The sequence below is a fragment of the Pipra filicauda genome, unplaced genomic scaffold, assembly GCF_003945595.2.
Source record: "Pipra filicauda isolate LSUMZ 115617 unplaced genomic scaffold, ASM394559v2 scaffold41_size5083284_pilon, whole genome shotgun sequence".
In the NCBI taxonomy this organism is placed as follows: Eukaryota; Metazoa; Chordata; class Aves; order Passeriformes; family Pipridae; genus Pipra; species Pipra filicauda.
In genome coordinates this window covers 2,463,216-2,484,499 of record NW_024104554.1, presented here as the reverse complement: position 1 = coordinate 2,484,499, position 21,284 = coordinate 2,463,216, and the positions used below count along the sequence as shown (strand labels likewise).

Sequence of the window (21,284 nt, the reverse complement as noted above, 5' to 3'; positions counted from 1 at the left end):
AAAAGATTGGAAAGAACGCAGCTGAGAACTACTGTGCACAAACAAGTGATCTAATCAGAAAACCCACTGAGAAGCCAGGATTCACCCCTGTTGCCTCCACCTGTCTTGAAATGATGTTTCCTCTGCTGCTTTCATTCTCTTTATTCCTCCCCATAGTCATTCTCCATGGCCTGCACATTGAACCCAGATTTAAGTCTTTGTTGCCAGAAGACCTCTTCTCAACTGACGGCTTTTTGTTCTTGCCTCCCTCCTTCCCCCAGGTATGTTCTTGTCTGGCGTGCAGTGTAACTGCAGCCTTCCATCAGACAGTTTTTACTCTTGCATTTTGCTTGCTGAATTCCATCCACACTCCCCTGCTCCCTGTGAACACAATGCTGAAGCGCTACCCTGTTATTCCCTGTATTCCATGCTCTTCCCTCTTCACACTCCACTGCAGCTGGGAGCATTATGTGATACAAATAAAATAACAGATTAACTGATTAGCTTTTCTCTCTCCTTGTGAAGCAGTTATATAAACTGATTCTATTTGTTGTCAATTTATGCATAAGCCTTTGCTGAGTAGTTGAGATACATATTTTCTAGTCTGTGGGTACTTCACAAACTGCTTACTTTGATTATTAGCTTTTCAGTGTGTGATTAGTCATCTAAATCACAGGGTATCAGCATTGCCAACTTTAAACATTACAGAATCATGAGTCAGCCTCAAAAAATCATGGGATTGTTTAAAAATTGTGTGGGTTTTTTACTATTAAAATACTTTTGCAGTTTGGATTTTACTTGGTTTTTTGAGCATTTAGATTTTACTTGCTTTAAATTTTCAAAATTTTCTTTGCAAGTTTGGATTAGAACACTTCTTAGTAAAGGAAGTTATGTTTACTTTGTAGTCTCCTGATTAAATAATCTGGATCATCAACAAGGAATTATAGAAAGTAAAATAAAAAACTCAAGAGTTGACAGTGCTATACCATATTTTCTGCTTTCTTATTGTATGACTGAAAATTTTTACACATAAAATAAGGAATACCAAATAAAGATGAATAGATATAGCAATTTTCAACATTTATTTAAATTCAAACAATTTAAAGCCTTCACACTAAAGGGTGTTAGGCTCAGTTTTATTAATGATGTCCCTGCAGCCTTCAGGAGATAAAAAAAGTGCATATAGAAGGCTAACTAATTCATTTTGGGATTCAGCTGTGTACTCAACATTCACCTTGCTCCCAGCCATGTCTCTCTCACCTATGGTCCTCATGGAAGAAATTACCTTTGCTGCCACCAGAACTGGCTGTCTAGCTCATGACCCACCTTGGTTTGAAGGCACTAGACAGAGGGTTTCTGGGTTTCTAGGTTTGAGGGCACCAGACAGACAGTATCTAGGTTTCAAGTTTGGAAGGCACCAGACAGAGGGCTTCTGGATGTGTAACCAATTATTTTTTTCTTGCTTGTGCTTCCCACCGCTTCTCCAAGCTGCTAATGCTGCTTCCATCACCAGCACTCCACTTGGGTATTAGTAGAGGAGCATAAAAAAGCAAAGTCTTCAAACCCCTTAAATGTGACAGTGAGTCTGCTGTCAGTTGTGAACTCTGTGTCTTGTCTAGGAGAAAGTATGTCTATACAAAGCCACCATTACAGCAATTGATCCAAGTAAAAGTAATAGGAATTTCTGTGAAAGCATAGTAAATGCCATGTTTAATTTATCTTAGATTCCTTATAAGCAATACCAGGTGCAGCTGGGTTAAAGGCACAAAACCCAAAATGAACAGTTTAAATCCCATGGAAGACTTCACTTCATCATTGCTGGCTAGACTGCACTAAATCCTTTGACTCACATAGATATCTTTCTTATCAAATTCCCCTGATCCCAAGCCAGTGTTGGCTTTCAAAACTAGTTTTCTCTTCTTATTATCAATGCAGCTTTCTTTTAAAGAATGATTAATAGTCACCTTTGAAACATCTAACTGCTGTACTTCCCTGAATCTACCTTGTAAATGAACTGAATCTAAGTTTTGAGTCAGACCTCTTGCTTCATCCCTCTAAGGCTTCCCCCCACCCCCACCTCTAGTCCTGGCTCCCATCTTTTGTTTAGAGACAGGAATTATGAGCAGTTCTTCATATATTTTGAAGGTACTGCACTATTACTCTACCTAGACCAGTTATCTCCTCCAGGCTTCTTGATGACACTTGCAAATGCTGCTGTACCGTAGCCTCCTATCCACCCCATTCATTTCTTCTCAGTGTTTGAGCTCAGTAGCCTTTCCACATGACTTGGATGAGTAACTTATCCTTTTGAGTTCATGCAGAAGCCACTATCACAAATAAGTAACCAAAGCACTTGTTTCCAGCCAATATGCTGGAATGGGAAGGCTAAAGATGCCATATTTAGAAAAACATAAGGTCAGTGTGCTCAAAGTATCAGTGTTGAAAGTGTCAGTATGGATTCATAAATGTTCTCTTCGAAGTCAGTGTGAGGTGTGTGACAGTAGGGACTGACTAAAAGTAAATATAGCCATAAGAGCTTCTTTGGGCACATCTGAACTGGGGAATTTTGGAGCATTTCCCAGTCCCTTCTGCTGAGTACTCAGGCCAGACCATCACTGTTTGTTGGACAGAAACCTAAACACGTAAGTAGAAAGTGAGCTATCATGTGTTCCTCTCTGCTCTCCCATCTGGAGCATGGGACTGGAACTTCTGTAACAGTTTCAGAGCATTTTTGAGAGAAAAGAAAAAAGAAAGAAAAAAGGAGAAGCCCGCTCAGTTCTCTCTGGATAATGCATGTTAATAGTGCAGCTGCCAGCAGTACTTTGGATCCAACTAGATCTGAACCACAAAGAATTGTTCAAGATGCTTTAAGAACTGTTCCTCATTTCCTCTTCTAGACAACTATCTGACTAATAAAAGAAAAAAATATTTTTAAATGTGAGTCTTGTGGGTCCCTTCTGGCACAGGATATTCTATAATTCTATGATTACTGATTTTAACAATGTGTTATTGCTGTCCTCTGCCATTCTACATGGGATGTTGTAAAGAAATAGGCACCAGGTACATTACGTTTTTGTAACTACATTGTAAGGTTCTGGAAAACAAAGCAGCCTCAGGAAAGAACAGAGATGAAGCCATACATGATTAGACTGAGAATGGAGAGCTATAGTGCTTTTGTTGTATACGTAACGGCTTGTTTCAAAGCATGAGGGAGTCTTGTACATCCCTGGACATGTGGAAAATAGCACATTAGTGCAAGGTCATAATGATCATCTATAGTGACAGAATGAGAGAATGAGTATTTTTATTTTAACACTATTATCCTTAACTTAGTGAACAGTAACATTTCTTGAGGCCAAAGTACAAACAACAGTATGTTATTCCATTGCCAGAATTTCATAGGATATTGTGAATTTATCTGCAAATGAGTCCATATACTACAATATTAAATTCAAGAATAAACTGCCTAAACAAAACTGATCTTTCTGTGTGGTACAAGAACAAGACCAGCTTTGGAGAGGCTGACTTAAGAAGGATGTTAGGTAAGTGCAGCAAGGGAAGTGCACTTAAGACTCTTGGGTTCAGACCCAAAAGGATCTGAAGTCAGGCGACTGTCTCTCGGAGATGAAGTCACAGGGTATATCTAAGCCCCAGCTTATTATGAAGTAGCTTCCGTCCCTGGCAGCTGAGGAAGTCTAATTTTCAGCCCTTGGAGGTATAAACATGAGTCATAATAAATCTTGTAACTGCTGTGGGTCATTTTAGAGAAGAAAAACTCTGCACTGCATTTCTTTTGAAATTAAGCTGCTCTCCAGGAGAAGATAAGGAAGATTTTGCTGTCTGTTCAGGGCTCTCCTCTGGGACCAAAGGCATGTAGCTCTGATTCCTGTTTCCAGACCGGCCTTGGTTATTTTTAATTAGATAGTCACTGACCAAAATCTGGAAGCCATCCAGGGAAATTTCACTGCCTCAAATGTTCTGTCTAAATAAAACATTAGGGAACTGCTTTACCAAGTGATACCTAGTCCTTATCCTGCCTTGTGTTTCTCAGCTATCTCACCTATTGTGTATATCTTCTACATCTAACAATTTGTTCACCATCTCTGACCTGGGAGCTAAATGACAGAAATGCTACCAGAAATAGCAGATTTCTCATGCATAAAGGCTTTCAGTGGTAGGACAGTTTTATAACATCACCCACATTTCATAAATGGAACATAAATTCCTTTGGCAGTCTCATGAGGGGCATACACTTTTTCAGACATAACTTTCTAACTCCTTTTATGCTTACAGAACATAGCAAAATTTTTCACATGAAGGAATCATTCCTGCAGAGTAGTTTCACTGTCCATGTCAGCTGAAAAAATTCAGGTATGTTTTAAGGAAAAATGGCAACCTTGGTACTGGGTGAAGATAATTCACTAGAAAGTTGATTTTCAGTTTGAAAACTTTGAAAATACATTGCTATTGGCCATATCACTACTTTGACAAATGACCTTTGTACCCATCAAAGTGTAGCCGACTGTGTGAGGACTCTGATGTGGGTTCCTCTTAGGAGTGTTTGATGCCACCAGACCTGGTTGCTGCTTTTCATGGCACTGAGCAAAAAGTTGCAGCTGAAAATTCTCTGGACTCTGCTCTAGTCTTCCAATTCTTGCAAAGTAACTATTTACCTTTTCTGTTAAATTTTGATGGTTTAAGTTTAAGCTCTTTTAAATTTCTCTCAAGAGAAGAGGTGCCATTGTGAGTGCCTCAACTCAGACAGACAAGGGGGTTCTCTGCCCTGGCCTGTCTCTGCCTGCCTGCTGTCCTCACCTTCCCACTGAGATTATTATCTCTCAGTTCTGGGCCTGTCCTCTCTAAAGGGCTTGGTCTAACTTTTAAATATCTAACATAAGTGTTTACTGTTGAAATAGGTGCTTGGTTAACTCGGGGTGAGCTCAGAAGAGAGCACTGACCTCCTCTCTCTCAAGCCACTGGTTCTGCTGACATAAGAGAGGGTTCTTCTCTGCCTCCTGTCCCTCTCATTCCTACCTGTGCAGTCCTGCTCTCTCTCTGAGGCTAAGATCTAGCTCAGTATGCCAGCAGAAATTAACTATTTTTTTCATTTATTTCTGGATTTGTTTTCTGCCAGCTCAGTGAACTGAAGGGGCTTAGCATCGGGCAGAATAAGTAGCCAAATGAGCATATGAAAAGGTGCCTGGGCAGCAGGCAGGAGGAGTAGGACAGCCTCTTCTGCTAGCAGCATCATGGCATCATCTCATCACTTTTAGTCGCCTCCCAGTGCTCTGTACTGCAAATAGGGGCTGCTCAGCAGCTGTTGCTTGATGATCTGATAGCTGAGCTCCTCCCAGGCAGGTGTGACTTCTGCAACAAAGACAGTGCGGGTAGAGAGGGGCAGGGACTGCAGGAACCGCAGCAACCTTCCCAAAGCAGCCCATCCCCAAGGCTGCATGTGAGCCCCTCTTTGTTTTCTTTTATCTTGTACGCCCAATTCACAGGGATGAACAGGTGTTTAATGGGCTTTCTAAAAACAGCCTTCACAATAAGCCACAAATTGCAATCATGCATTCCAGGTGCTATTTTGGATGAAACCAGCTATAGAAGGATAATTTTGGAGAAGGAAGATGAGAGGATGAAAATAGTGAAGTTGTAATGAAATTGATAGACTTAATTATAGTATTTGCTTCTGTGAAAGCTATAATGTTGTCTAATCAGTTAAAAAATGTGGGAAGATGAAGGAGTTACTGTTTTGTATATTTACGCTACTATTTTTAGGGTTTATTGAGTAGCGTATCTAGGATACCATTTATAATGTAAAGGTGTATATGGAAATATATAGGCTAATTACATGTTTGGAAAAAATACATGAAGTATCAGAAAGCATGAAAAATTCTGGTGTTTTAGGCTGTGCACTCAAAGTTTATGTGCTTCTCTGGTTTACCTGATCATCTCTCCTTAAAAAAGAAACACCAGTAGTCTGTTGTAGTATCCTTCACCATAGTAAATCAGAAATGTCCTCTTAAAGTAGAAGAACAAAAGATTATTAATACTGTTACTGTAACAAATGTCATCAGTAATGTGCTGATACTGTGAAAGACTATTAGGTTACTTGAATCATATCCAGATTAATTTTTATGCTTTAGCTGATTTGCATCACTTGATAGAGCCAAGTTTGACCATTGAATTATTTGAACTTTATGGGGGTTTTCCCTTCTTTGTGCTTATGCTAGGCAAAGCAGCAGAGAGCAAAACATTTTTCCCAGATGCCAGGAATGGTGCTGCACATTTTATTTTCTCTTCTGCATTTCCTGTGTTGTTGAATTTAGAGTAGGGCCAAATTATCATCTCATTTGCATTAGTGGGCATCAAAAATATAGTCACTATAGCTAGCATTAGTTTAAAAATTATAAGTAAGTTACTTACAACTTCTTGGTCATCATTTTTTACTTTAGTAAAAAACTTTGGAGTGAAAACTATAAACACATGTATGGGAACATACACTATATATTCCTTTTTCCTTTATACACTTGGCAAAGCTTGTCCTCTTGTTCCAGACCCACCTGCTCCAGTGTAACTGAGTCAGCGGAAGCAGTTGCTGTTGGTGCAGTTCTGTAGTTGCAGAGCATCCTCATGGGACTGCTTCTGCTTTAGTGACTTTTCCTCATCCTTTTCTCAAAGGTACCTGAAGGATGAATTTTGCCCTTAGATGCTAAAACATAAAGATACCAATGAAACCAACCAGTAGACAATTAGTTGTAATCTTCTAGTGTCCAGTCTGGTATTTCTCTTTCTCAGCAAAAGGCTCCAAAAATGTCATGGGTGTAATAAACCATGCTCAGGGCCACTGCAAGACAGGCTGGGATGCACAGTGTGATGCAGGAAGTGCCAAATATATAAACTGCATGGGTACTGTTGACAGCATCATGCCTATTTATACATATGCAATGGTAGCAAATGGGGACAGTTGTTTACCTTTTTTATTATGAACTTCTGTGTTAAATTTTTCAGCTGAAATACACATTGGTTCTGAAGTTACGACCCAAATGTGTATCTGGTAAATATTATTATATTCACTAATTTAAATATTTATTAATTTGATAATAGTTTTAGTAGTAATTATGTCTATGCTGCAACCCAAAAAAATACTAAAGCATATATTTTATAGTTAAATATGTGATTAAATGTGGGCATACTGCTGAATCAGGACTCAAGTAAGTGACTTTTGAATGGATATTAATCACAACAAAATACTGAACTGTAATGAGCATCTGTGTGCTGAGTCAAAGAGCAAACACATATGACCCCTAGAGTATTTATTGTATTATTATGAGGCTAATTAATGATATTTTGTTACATGTTTCCTCCAGTGATGTGTAATTTTTTGTGAATCTTACACTATTCTGATGTTATTGGGCAAATACCTCAAACAAAGGCTTACTACATTTTTTCACCCCTGATGCCTGTTGTTCAATCTGTAATCACATTCAGACTTTGTGTTTTCCTTGTTTTTAAATGTCTGATTCCCAGCAAAGAATGCCAAGTGTCTGTTTCCCGTTTCCACTTGTTCAAATTTGTTAGGAGGGATGATAAGCGCACAATACACGTTAGTGAGGAATACAGCACTGCAGAGTGGACCCGCATTCATGGCACTTTTTTTGTGATCAAGAGTAGACCATGTCATATACATTAATTTGAATGGGCTACAGCATGAATTAATTATTTATTTTCACAAGTGAATATAAGGAAGGTTATAAAACAAATTTTCATCAGTAACACAATGTAGAAAAGATTGCCTTGTGTGATCATATACGTAATTTTGCTATTCCTCCTGCTCTTGTTATTTTAGATATGAAAAAATATGGACAGCAAATAGCAGGTCAGCTTCAAAAGGCAGAAAACATTTACTTATCTGTCACAAAAATCATTATGAAATGTAAAGGAGCATCCTTTCCTGAAGAGAGGTCAAAGGGAAATACCCACAGGTATTGAAGTAGTACTTTATTTTATTTAACACTTTTTTCCCCCCACATTTGCATTAATACGAATTTCCATACTATGTCACATAGCAATAATGCTTCTGTTCTAGTTCACAGATCAAAATATCTTCTCTTGGTATTTAAATGAGATCAACAAAATTAATTGCCATTGCTTCCATGGGATAGTATAAAATAATCACAGGAAAATTAAAAACAATTTAAAAATTGAAAGAATCTAGGGTGATATTTTGAAACATCCAGAGACTTCTAGCATTTGACTGCATTCTAATTTTTTCTGCTATCTGTATTGATTGCAACAAACACCTAACTTTTCATAACATTTACTCCAAGCACTCCAAGCAGCAAATGAGCTGCAGTTACCTCATGGCTTTTTGCGTTTGAATAATAAAAACTGATCGATCTAAGGCAGTCTGAAGTTCAGTAGGATGTTGCATTAGTTGTACAGGATATTTGTGTGAATAAACAGGCCACTTATACTTTGGGATCTTGTCTGGTGTCAAAACATTTTTGGTAACTTGTTTAATAATATTTTGGCTACAGTAAGCAATACAAATAGTGAGTGACAGAGCCCTGTAGTCTTTCATCAAGCCGGTGCAACTGGGACAGACTCAAGCAATTTCATGGTTAATTCTAGATTCTGGTTTGAAAAAAAAAACATATTGCTGGTCTTTACCAGTGATGAGGTAACATCAATGCTGACGTGTCTGAAGATGAGATGACCCATGAGAATAATTAAAATACTGAAACAGGAACTTATGTCAATGGAGAAGGCTTGTCTACTAGTTGGGTGCTCATTCTTTAATATTTTCAGCAGCCTAGGCTTGTCAAGCAGACTGATTATGTAGTTCAGCATTGCATGACTTAACCTTTTGTTCTTGAGAAGTGACATTTCCTTGAAAGCAACATGAAAGGAAGAAATAAAAACAAACAAGCTGAAAACAAGCTATTTCAACTGGATAGCCAAGACAGAAAGAAAACAAAAATCCCTTAAAACTACATTTATTTCAGCTTCTAGTTAAAAAAATGCATACATAAAAGGTCAGTCATTCCACATATACATTTACCAACAAAACAATGTTCCCCTACCTTTCCACCAGTTCATGTGGTTATTCGTCTGATGGCAAACAAAGACCCTAGAAACATCACAAAAAAAAAAAATAAAAACAGTAAAAAATTTGTCCTGATCAGAATTAACGCTGTGCAGTCCCACTGCCCCTTGCAAGCCTTATAAAACCCCCAAAACATAGAGAGCTGAAGAAAAGGGTAATTGTTTCTTTTTAAAGGAGTACTTGGCATGTTGTCCTGGGATGTAGGTGGCACAGGTCCAAACACTCCTCTGAGAAGTTTGAGAGTGCTCTCCCACTCCTGTTTTCTAAAACTGGGGACATTTTTCTGTGAAAGTAATTCTGCTTTGTACAAAATACTTAAATGACTATTAGCAAAGAGGTGAAGAGGCAGGAATTTCCTTCTTTTTTTTTTTTTTTGCAAGACCTCTGAAATGTAAATTGTAGAGCTCTTCGTGGTATGAGTAACATTCTGCTAATTGTGCAAAATCAAGAAAATCTTCATCAGAGATGAATGTAGTCTCACAATAACTGCTCGTGGAAGCCTTTTAAAAGATAAGATTCTACCATCTCTATTTGGCAGATGTTTGACTTGCAACTCAGTTTTTTTACTGCAGATAAGTTGTGTCTCTGTTGCTTCTATCTCAAGAGCTGAGGCAGCAGTGTCGTCTCCAGTGCTCCCTTAAGACTATCCTCAAGAGTGTATCAGGTCTTTGATGACTGCTGGCTTTGTAACACTCTTGGGGATTCCCCAGGCTCCCCTGGCTCCTTCCATAGCACTGGAAGAGCATCAACTGCAGAGAAATAGGCATATTTATATGTGTTTTACATCTATCTTTCCACTTTTATAGGCATCAAAAATATCCTTTCTTTGTATGCATCTTTGGGTCATCTAGTGGTATGTAGACACTAAACTGACCAAAGATTAGAGCAATGTAATGAAGCTACATAGTTTTAACTGTGTAATGTCATCAGCTCACAGATTAAAACTGCCCTACAGCTCTTCCCATTTTGTATTCTCAGAGACTGACTGCACAGATGATGCAGTCTTGTACCTCAGCAATCCTCGCCAGAAGCAAAACTGTTTAACTGTGACTGAAAAAATTATGACCTGCTTATGGAGACCTATCCTTGTTTTATCCCACCTTCAGCAAAACCTCCCCAGGTGACTGGAGCTCGCAATAAGCTATACTATTGTTCAGCATTGAATGAAACATGGGTAATGTTTCTGTCTTAAAGCGAAAGTTATTATTTCCATACAAATACCTGCTCATTGGGGAAGGAGGTGTGGGTAGTTGCTTTGTGTTCTGAAATCTATATCCCCCTGTGCTATCAAACATTGCCAAGGGCATGAACGAGGCACAGCATCCTTCTCTGTTTGTTCTCTTTGCATGAAAAATGTGTATAACCTATGAAATAAGTATTCCTAAAATAACCCTTCCTTCTCTGTATTTCTGCCATCACTTGCAGTTGCCCTTCAGGAGGGAAATGTCCCAGTTCTGTGTATGCATGGATTCTGTAGCATGCTGCTACTTCCGTTTGTGTGTTGGGCCAAAAGATGACTGAGTGGACTTGACTTACGTGGAACAACAAAGCAACAGTTGGAAAAACTATGCCTGGTCCCCAGTTTTCAGGTCATCTTCTACCTGTCCAAGGGAAATGGCTAGATGAAATATCAGACACCTGATTTATCTGAGCAGTTGTCCTATCAAGGATAGAGAGTGCTACTAATGGCTAGAGTCTCAACTTCTCCAAAGCAGCAAATGTATAAAAGCTACCCTTTACATGTAATATGAAATAGTATTAACAGACTCTGGTCCTAATACAGTGGGGACTTCATTTTCCCCCACATATATAGGTGACATCTATTTTTAACTATTAATAAACTTGAAATTGGGTTTATCAAATAGCTTCTAAAAGCAACCATATGTCATAGCTAAACTACTAATAAATTATAAAACATGAGGTAACTTCCTTGCTAGATGAAGTAATGATTCCCCACTTCTGGTACATGAGTTATTCTTTGCTTCAGCGGGAAAGATCTGTGATACTAGCACCATAAATGCAGGTAACCAGTTAGGATGTTTCCTTTTTAATTTTTTTTGTGTTAAATTTTATACTTAAAAAGTCTGCTGTCACCTTGTTCATGATTTTTGAAAGGAATATCTTTGCATGCCTGTGATTCCTACACAGAAGAATAAAGCAGACCATTGAGAGAGCTTTGTTGCCGAGTCCTAGCACAAAACTATAAACTTTCATTTTTAATGAAGATTCGTTTCTTTCTAAAAAAGTTGCATGGAAGGACTATTACTCAATTTTACTGGTTTAATGCTTCTGCAGTGCAAATACAGGTATCAAAATATTTGAGATCCATATGCTTCACACATAAATCTAATATACAATTCCAGAGCAGCAAGAAGAAATATCACTTGGGATTCCCTGGCATTTACCTCGTGTATATTATTATTATCTCAATAATCTGTGCTTTTGAATCACATAATTTATTGATATTGTGCATTACAAAGATCCCTTGTGACAAGCCACAATAAAAACATATTCTACAACTCCCCAGGAAGGGAGCCAGGACCTAACTGCTAAAGGGCTTAAAATTACCCAGTCTGAAAGCATTTGATGTGATTTGGTGTAGCCTTGCTCCATAGTGACTTTTACCTGCACCAGTTTGGTCTGGACCCTCAGGGTATTACAATAACAAGAGTAATATCTGGGTGTCCTTTTCCCCGAGGAGGGGACTGCTTCCATGCCTACTACCTCACTGTTTATTCCTGCCACTGGAGTATCATCCTCTCCAACTAGGAGACCTCACAGTCCAGGCATTGCAAGGCCCATAAATCCTTTGTATCTAAATAGATTAGGGCAGGGAGAAAAAAGGAACAGTCGCTATCTTGTTTTGTATTTTTTAGAGAATGAAAATGAAGATGTTTGTTCTGCTCCACTATATATCGAGCTCTAGAATTTTTATTTGTTCAAAACTCAGTCAGATGCTTAAAGATAAATAAATCATAGCAGCAACTTCTTGTGCCAAATAACTCACCATGGCTTATTCTTCAATGAATTAAACAATCACAGCACTGGGATGACTATTTTGTAACTTCTGGGGGAATACCTGTCTTTAGCTGTCTCCTAAAGCTGCCATGCTTCTATGAGGTGTTTGAGTTTTGCAGGTGGATGTAAATGTCCTCACTATTCAAATGTAAGATTCATTAGTAGAAATAGAAATTACATATGCCAATTAAAATTATATTTGAAGGTGGATGGAGGAACTGATGCATTTTAATCTTACATTTTAAAGTGATATTTGACTGTATCAATACATTACATTTAATATATAAAAATTTTGAAATAAGTTCAGTTGGAAGAGACTCCTGGAGGTCATCAAGTCCAAGTCTCTGCTCAGTGCAGGCTACTTTTGAAATTAGAGCAGGTTTCTCAGGGCTTTGTTTATCTGAGTTTTAAAAATCTTCAAGAATGGAGATTCCACACACAAAAAAATAAAAATCTCTTGTAGGTTTTTTTCGTGATGTCCAGTCACAATTTTCTTTACTGCAATGCAAAGCTACTGCCTTGTGTCCCTTCACTGTGCAGCTACGGGGAGAGTCTGGCTCTGTCTTCTCCATAATGCTTTCAGTGCAATTCTTTGGCCTTCTCTTCTCTGTCTCAGGATCCCCTATCTCTTGACCTGAGAAGGTGACCACCTTCTAAAAATGACAGGGAGAGGACTCACAGTCCTCATCTTTGACCTCTTGGATGTATTCCATCCAGCCCCATGGATTTGCTGTATCCAGTTAACTGAAATGTTCCCTTCCGTGACCCTTCTGGATGCCCATTACACCCTGCAGGGGTGTAATGCAGGAGCTGGGTGAACCTGTGCAATTGCTGTAGGACATGCAGGACCTGGACTCCAGGCAAGTAGCAAACTCCTGAGACTGCTGGTCCAGTCGGAAGGTAAGTGTCTGCACAGAAAGGAACATCCAACCACTATTACCCATTACATCCTTTTTGTGACCAGTGGCCAAGGCTCAGTCACCTTCCAGCACCTGAAAATCACTAGCTGCCACCCTCCACCTCTGGGGAGGTTTTTGTCAGTCCCTGCTTTGAGGGTAGTCTCTGACCATCCCTCCTTCAGCACTAGACAAGGCTTGGGCTCTTGCCTCTTCAGAGTGTCTGTGGAAAGTTGTGACCAACTTTTGGACTGTTAGTAATCTGCAACAGTTATTTCTGTCACTCCAGAGACAGGGTATCTCGCATCTAGGCTATTGCCATTAGGTAGGAGATGCCTGTGTTGCTCATGGTGGGAAGAGAAGAAATGTTTGTGATTTCTGTTTTACACCAAAGCTTGTTTCTCAGGTCTGATTGGAGAAAAATGAATTTGTTTATGTTGGTTGCTTAATGTGTATGTAATGACTGTATATTGGATGAGTTGGTTAGGAATACTTCATCTGAAAGAAAGTTGAAAATGCAGTTGGTTTTATCCTGAAGTTTATTCTCCTATTCATTTGCTTTTGGAAAAAGGAATTAAGGCATCAATTGAACAGTCTTAGTCTCTTCCTCCTAGCAATGTTAGCCTGGGAGGGACAACATAATCGTCTCACAGATTCAGAGCACTTTGAGGGGTCATCATCTCTCAACTTCAGAGAACTTTGACATTGTTTGTTCCAGATTTTTGAAGTCATAGTTTTGGACAATGGTGCAATGGTGCAATTATATGAACAACAAAGTGAAGTGTTCCAAATAGACCTGTATTTATCATGCTATGTTTAGTCTGATGCATCTTAAAGAATTTGTGGATTCTCTTATAAGTGCATCCAGTTATGGTAATTGGACCCAGAGATCACAAGTATACAGATCACTATAGCAAAGTCTTGTTCTGTCAGTCAGGAGTATAAACTTGTGACAAGTGAAAGGAGTTTTTTGTTGTTGCTGATGTATTGTTCTCTAAGTGTCTAAATACTGAAGTGAAAGTCAGAAATAAACAGGGTTTGTGGCTGTTGCCAGTACCACCACTTATTTTTCTAGAGTATTAAATATGAAAAGACTGTCTTAGGGTATTATTTTGAGTCACTTCAGAGCTAGATGTGCTGCTAATTCCAGTCTACATAAGTTTTTTCCCCACAGGCTTACCTAGTTACTCTATTTAGGCTGATAATTATATTCCTATGAAAGCTACATGGAGGGATTATACTTCAGATGATAACTTTTAAAAGATTCATGTTTATAAGTGCTTGTTAATTTTAGGGCAATTATAATTAGTTCATGCTAATACAGATTCATGCTAACATTACACTTAAAAGTGTCATAATGGTTATCATGTTTTCTTCCCTGGGTCATCAAAAAATTATCAAGCCTGTGTTTCAGCTTTACTTGTCATGGTGACTTGGATAGAAGGAGTAACAAAGTCAATCATAGTGCATGGAGATCAGCTATGCTATCTGGGGTTGTTATAACGCTACACCCCTTCTTCTAGAGTTTCTTTCTCTTAGTTTTGATTCAGATGTACAAAATAGAAAATGCAGTCAGTAATTTCCTCATTACTTAAATGTCTGTCACCTTTAGATGAAAACTCTGCTAAGAAAATGTTGCTTTAGTTGTTGCTGCCAATGCTTCCTTTAATCATGGAAAGGGTTGTAGAGAATTTCCATTTTTTGAGATGTAATGCAATCTGAAAGAACATATATTAGTATGGGTGTTGTAATGTTTTCCAAATATTTCTGAGATTGTATTTGATATATGGCCAACATGATTTATCTGTTTTCAGTGTAGCTTCTCCCTTCCACAAAATCATCATGTTTTATTTATGTTCTTGATATCTAATTGGGAATGGTGGGCTAAGGTAGAGGATGATACTAAAACCCCCACAAAACAGATGAATTATTAGCAAGTTCTGTTCTTACATTAAATTAACATGAAGGTTCACTGGTGTATATGTGAAACTGGACATCGGACAATAGCAATCTAGTAAAATCTTGAAGAAACATAATTGGACAAGTCTTGGCCATCTAATCAGAATACAATGAAATAAACTGACAAGACAGGCTTCTTACTGCCACCACCATGGATGGGAGACATTTTGGCACAGACTGCCTTTGCAGCAGGGTGCAGCTCATCAGGAGCTAAGAGGAAAGGTGGTTTCCTCGGGAGGGCAGAGAAACTGACCCCTTACAGGGAATGATTGAAAGGTCTTGCAAAATCTCTACTATTTTCAGCGGTACCAGATAGACAAAAAGATATCAAGTCTTAGTATTTTAATATTTTCTAGTTGTGCTGGCTTTGCCATTATAAGCGGGGTCTGTGTTGCTCTGACAGGGAACACAAATGGCTTGGGAGGGCAGGTGCCTCTGATCCTGTGCTCTCTTCCTCCAGAGCTAGATATTTCAAGGACTCGTTTTAGGAGTAACCTGGAATTGTTACTGATGCTTGTGTAGGTTGTATCAAGAACAGCATCAGGTGAGATACAGAAGAGACACACTGGTAATCTGAGGTTATCTTTTGAGTTTGCAGAAGAACAGAAACAATAACAGGTATTTATTAATACACTCCCTAGGTGCCCCTTTAAAAGCTTAACCAAATATAATTATGTTTGTGGGAGTGGAATGAAGTTCAGATTTGGTAGATTGAACCAACTGCATATTTTTAGATTGCTGAAGGCAATAACTTGATGCAGCACTTAACCACCTGGTTGCATAGAATCATTATGGAATCATAGAATAGCTTGGGTTAGAAGGGACCTTAAAGTTCAAACCCCTTTGTCATGGGCAGGGACACCTTCCACTAGACCAAGTTGCTGGTCAAAGCCCCATCCAAGCTGGCCTTGAACTAGTCCAGGGATGGAGCATCCACAACTTCTCTGAGCAACCTGTTGCAGTGCCTTACCACCCTCTAAGTAAAGAATTTCTTCCTAATATCTAATCTAAATCTCTTCTCTTTTAGTTTAAAACTGCTCCCCCTTGTCTTCCATGAGCCTGTCTGCTCTGAAAGAATTACTGTAATGCTCTAATGATTACCTTTTGATTTATGATGGTTTGTGTCACCCAACAGCTTGTGAACAGTAAACCTTGCCTACTTTTTACACCCTGTCTGAAGTCAGACACCTTTACAGACACAGTACATAATTAGCTGCTGTGAACAGCCAAATCCCAAATGCTTCCTTTCTGCTTAAGAAGCAGTAGTGAATGGGTTCCAGAGAAGTAGGACCTTTTTGTAACATGCCAATGGGACAGAGACATCTAAAATCCTCAAGTATGAAGTCCAAAATAGAAAGAAACAATAAAAAAAGGGAAAACAAAAATATAATACACCTCTGTAATGATGGGAGGCAAAAGACATTCAGAGGACTGTGAGCACAGGATTTCCAGTGGTTTAAGTTTTAGCTACAAACATTATTCAAAAAGGTCTCTATAGTAGCTGACAAAGAAATATTGCCTAAAACAAAAACCCTTAGACAAATATAAGGAAAAGCAAATACAGAGATGGAATGAATATGATCCTTAGAATGAAAACAGTCATAATTCATTCCAACATGAGGTTTGTGCAGATGGTGGGAAAACAGCAATGCTTAGCACAGAGCAGTGCAGGTAGCAAGGTCTAGGAGGTGCCTCTCTTTTCCAAAGAAGTAACAAATCATTTGAAAGACAAAAAGATAGGAACTCACTCGCTGGATCACACTTAAATATCAAACCTGAATTCTCTCCAGTACTGTACTGCTGCCACAGAAGATGTAAAGCACCCTTGGTGGCTGACTCTGCCCAAGGACCATTTCTTTCCAGCTGTCAGTGTATGAGTAAAGCTCAAATTCTGGAATATGTTTTCTCTGGAATTTTATAAATTGATGTCGATTTTCCCAGTATATTTTTGACACGTTTTCTTCTGAATGTTACCGTATTATTGCAGTCAAAATGCCTCACATGCTATATTTAATAGTTTTCTGGGGGAGGGAGATTTGGAGCACAAGCGGCGCTCTCAGAGGCAGTCCTTGGAAATGTTTGAACATGACCACAAGGGCCATGAAGAGGATCTGTGTGTCTGGCATGGCAAAAAGGGTATATTTTGACTTCCTAGTCTTTGGGATCACTGGATTTCTAGGATGTAAAAAAGCAGAAAAATATCTTGTCTCTACTTGGACCTGAAATTCAAGTTGAGCTTCCTTCCTTCTGGCAAGTTACAAATCACAGGATAAATCCTTGTTCATTTCTACCTTAAATTTCATCTATCAAGCACTTGATCACTGAGTGTGATGTTCTGTAAATTTGGACCTCTGAAACATTAATTTTCAGTTGACTTATTTTTCAGCAGAAATAAATGTAAATGGAGAAGGGAAAATAGTATCCAGCTCATTTTTCTATGGCCATCTTAGCAGTGGAATAGAGAGCAAAACATTTTTATCATTCAGTACCATAGAGAGGACTGATCATCTTTGTGCAGCAGATCCTTTTAAGTTAATAGATATCCATGTCACAGAGGCATTTTTCCATAGTAGAATTATTTTCCTTCTCATTTTTCCGCTTCTGTGTAAAGTGGTGGTTTTTTTTTTTTTTTTTTTAGTGGGTTTGGGGTTAGTGCTTTCCAAATTTAAAATGTTTTTTAGGAATTAATTCTAGTTCTTGCTAAACCACTCTAAAAAAAAGTATTACATACTAATCACTGAGAGGACTCATCTGTCTTTTAAGAAATTGAAGGTAAGTTTCCAAGTAAATACATAAAAATATGATCTTTACTGAACTGCAACAGCTATGTAACTACCCTGTGCTGTTCTGAGGAGCTTTTTGAGTACCTATATTATACAGCTACAGGTTAAAATTTGAACACTAATTATGACAGCTATATATTGTGAAAACAAATGTAAATAGGTCCAAATCAATATCCAACAACAAAAATTAGTGTTTTTCATCAAATTGGAAGATGCTTTCAACTTGGCACCATAAGCAAAGACTATGTTCCTGCCACATGTGTCTGCCTAGCTATATATGTGGACCACAGTTAATTTGCCTGCTACTAGGGAAGCACCTTGATGTTAAGGACATACCACCTGCTGTATTGTTTATTCTGTTTCTGCATCTATGAGTCCAGTTTTTATTTAGTATTGCAATGCCTTAACTCCCAGCTGAGAGCTTATAAAACAACTGAAGGTTAAATCATCAGTTAACATAATTGAAACCGGTTTCTTTTTTGCCTTTTTTCCCCACCCACTCTGCATGTAAATCTCTCTATTTGCTCCCGTGTTTTGATTTCTACAGCAGAAATCTCTCCAAGTCTGCTTTGGGTGAAGATTCTCACTCAAATTGCCTGTATAGGTAAAGTTTCGAACAACCAAAAGAAACAAAGATTAATCTAGGGATTTTCTGTGAAATTAAAGAAAAATCTCTGAGACATAAGGCATTTTAGGCATTTTAAGCAATAAACTGGGTATTACAATATGCAAATGAATGAAGGGAAAGCAGCGGGGGAAGGAGAGGCATGTAGAGGGAAAGGTGACAGTTTTGCTGAGGAATTCTCCTGTCAGCTTCCCTAGGGAGGAGAGAAACAAAGTGGGGAGAAAGTGGGAGGAGAGCAGTGTGAAAAGGCTCTTGGATACCATGGAGATGGGTACAGTGTAAAAATCTGTATACTGTAGATAAGTAAGTGGGAGGTTGATATCAAACTCCTACCAGCCAGAAACTGGCTTTGTGCAGGGTAAACATGTTAAAGGGCTGGGGAGCAGGAAGCATTGTTTAAGCCTTTGCCATACTGTTTGCCTACTTAACACTTAGGAGAGTGAAGGGAAGGGACAAATAAATGTTTTCCAGCCTGTGCTTTTCAGTATGACTGTTCTCTTATCTATATTCAGTTTACTAGGAAGGGTAAATTATTTTCCAGCGCCTTTTTTTTTTTCCGTTGAAGTTGTTTTGCTGCTCCAGATCTGCTCTTTTTTGTCTTTTCCTGTAATTTCAGTCTTAGTTTGATTAACTGGGAGCTCATAATAAATTATAATGCTTTTCCATGGTTCGTGAATGTGGGGAAGAAAATGTGACAGATTCCTGAGGAACTAAATGTTACTTTATGTCTGAATAAGACAGTGTGTTTTTAAAATTCAGTCTTTGTATTACACTGCTTTGAAAGACTGTCTCTGCTCATTTTAGAATTTCTTTGTTCTCTGCTTCTAATTTTTATGCTTTCGATACCTGTAAGACTGCTGTTATTTATATCCATGGCTATAGGAAAAAATACTGTAGTTTGTACATATGACATTGTACTTCCAAGAAATATTGATTTTTTTTTATTTTAAAATTTAGAAACACTGTAGAATGATGAGTGTGGTTTTCAGAAAATTGTTATTTATGCTATTGGTCCTTCCAAAAAGGCAAGCTACCTGCTACCTGTGAATCAGAGTAAGGCACGCTGGTATTTTTTTATGTTTTATCCACAAGTTTAACTTTAGAATTATGACCAAACAAGTGAATTACTTTTGTAAATGCTGTGCCTTCTGTAAAATTTAGAGGACTTGGATGAGGAAACTGTTCTCATCCCTGTCAGTTGTACCCTTTCCTTTTTTGTTCAGGGGGGCTTCCTGGCCACAGACTGACTCATGAAGGTATAATAAAAGCAGCGTTTTGCAATGGCCCTGCCTATGCATGTGTGCATTCAGGAGGAAGCAATGGTGCAGCAAGGTTCTTAAGACTTTGATTTCTTGTGCTGGAGGACACACAAACTGAGGTGTTTGTTCTCCTGGTTGTACTGAAGGTGTGTACTGGAAAAGTCCTGCAGGGAGGAATGGGGACGTGGGGTGCTGCTGTAGGGGCTGTACATGTCTGTCTCTTAGCAGCCTCATCCCTGGCTATTAACCTTGGCCAAACAGCAACAGTGGTCTTTGTGAAAAATAAAAATGTCTCTATTCCCTAAAATATTTTCCTTCCTGAATTGTCAGAACCAGTGTGATGGTTCTTGATGTCTTCTCAGACATTAGAAGCCCAGGATTTCCTGACAGTGGCTGTGCTGGCCTCTTGTCTGTAGAGACTAACATGTGTTTTTTTAAGTTTCAGACTTTAAAGGGTGTGTGTTGACCTCCAAGGGAAAATTTGAAGAAACCGTCTCAGAGTGTGATTTTTAATTGGCTTTTTCTCAGGAACCACAAAAGAAAAGCCATTAAAGTTTAAGCTACAGTTTTACTGATGTTGATATCATACAGGGCGTAAACTGTAGATTTAAAAGTCGGATTACAATGAGGTATTGTGTGCTTCATGTACAGGTTGTTGCTGGTAGGACCACCAAAGTTGGTTGTCTGTACCAAAATAGGTGATTTTAATATGTAAATCTGTGAAGAAAAGGGTTATAGGTGCTGGTAAGCTCCAGCAGCATTTCTCACTGGCTGACAGAAGCATCAGAGCATGGTGGATGCGGTGAACCACAAACTTGGGATCTTCTCTGTCCCTATTTCCCTTCAGTTTTCTACTCTGGAGTTTTGAGTTGTCTACTGGAACTGGCTGTGTGGAGAGGGAAATGCTGTGCTTTGGAATTTGGACCTGAGTGTTTTATGACAAGAAGCTGTGACTGCAGGGCCACGTGTGCAAAATGAGGAACAACAGCATCATTGACTGATAACATACTGTCTTTCTAAGTAGAGCATTTTTAAATATGGTCTTGGGTTCCTTTAACCAACTTTTGATATTGTAGTCAATGTGAGAAAGTGAAACTAACTTTACAGGCAGGTAATAAGCAGCTAATTTTATAAGATTCTTCTCTGTTTGCAGTTCCTAATGAGTGGAGTTCAGATTTACATCACATGATAGCTAATTTGATGCAAATGCAGTGTTCCAGCAATCATTGACTCTTCTTCATGTGATTTTAAAATATATATGTACAGTAACGCCTGTTTCTTTGTTGCCACAGGTTCTGCCTGGCATACTGCAGAAGCATTGCTGCATTTTACCTGACAGGAACACAGGTAAACTTTTTTCTTAATGAGTTAACATTGTAATATGATTTGGAGAAATGCAAACACAAATTGGATTATATTGAGAAGTCTTGTTTGCTATTTATGGTCACTGAAGTTATCTTATAGGGAGTGATTAATTGGATGTTTTGTTTAAATTACCTGCTTTCATGTGAAGACTTTGTGTATTCTGTTAATTTTCTGGAGCTGTTGCAGTTGTAGAGGTTGCTATCAGGTCTTGCTTATAAAGGTATTTGTATGAACTTCTGAAGCATTTCTATGTTGTTAATTATAAAGTTACGACTTTGTCAAGAAAGGAGA

The 21,284-nt window shown here is 38.5% G+C and overlaps 1 protein-coding gene across 8 annotated transcripts in view; it reads left to right on the top strand.

Moving 5' to 3' along the window:
* Window positions 1-21,284, top strand: part of DLGAP2 (DLG associated protein 2) — a 449,538-nt gene that overhangs the window by 53,415 nt on the left and 374,839 nt on the right. For all 8 annotated transcript variants that reach the window (XM_027744792.2, XM_039385548.1, XM_039385558.1 and 5 more), the window contains exon 2: window positions 20,921-20,975. In XM_027744792.2, coding sequence (XP_027600593.1) covers window positions 20,921-20,975 — 55 coding nt within the window. The remainder of the gene's footprint in view (window positions 1-20,920; window positions 20,976-21,284) is intronic.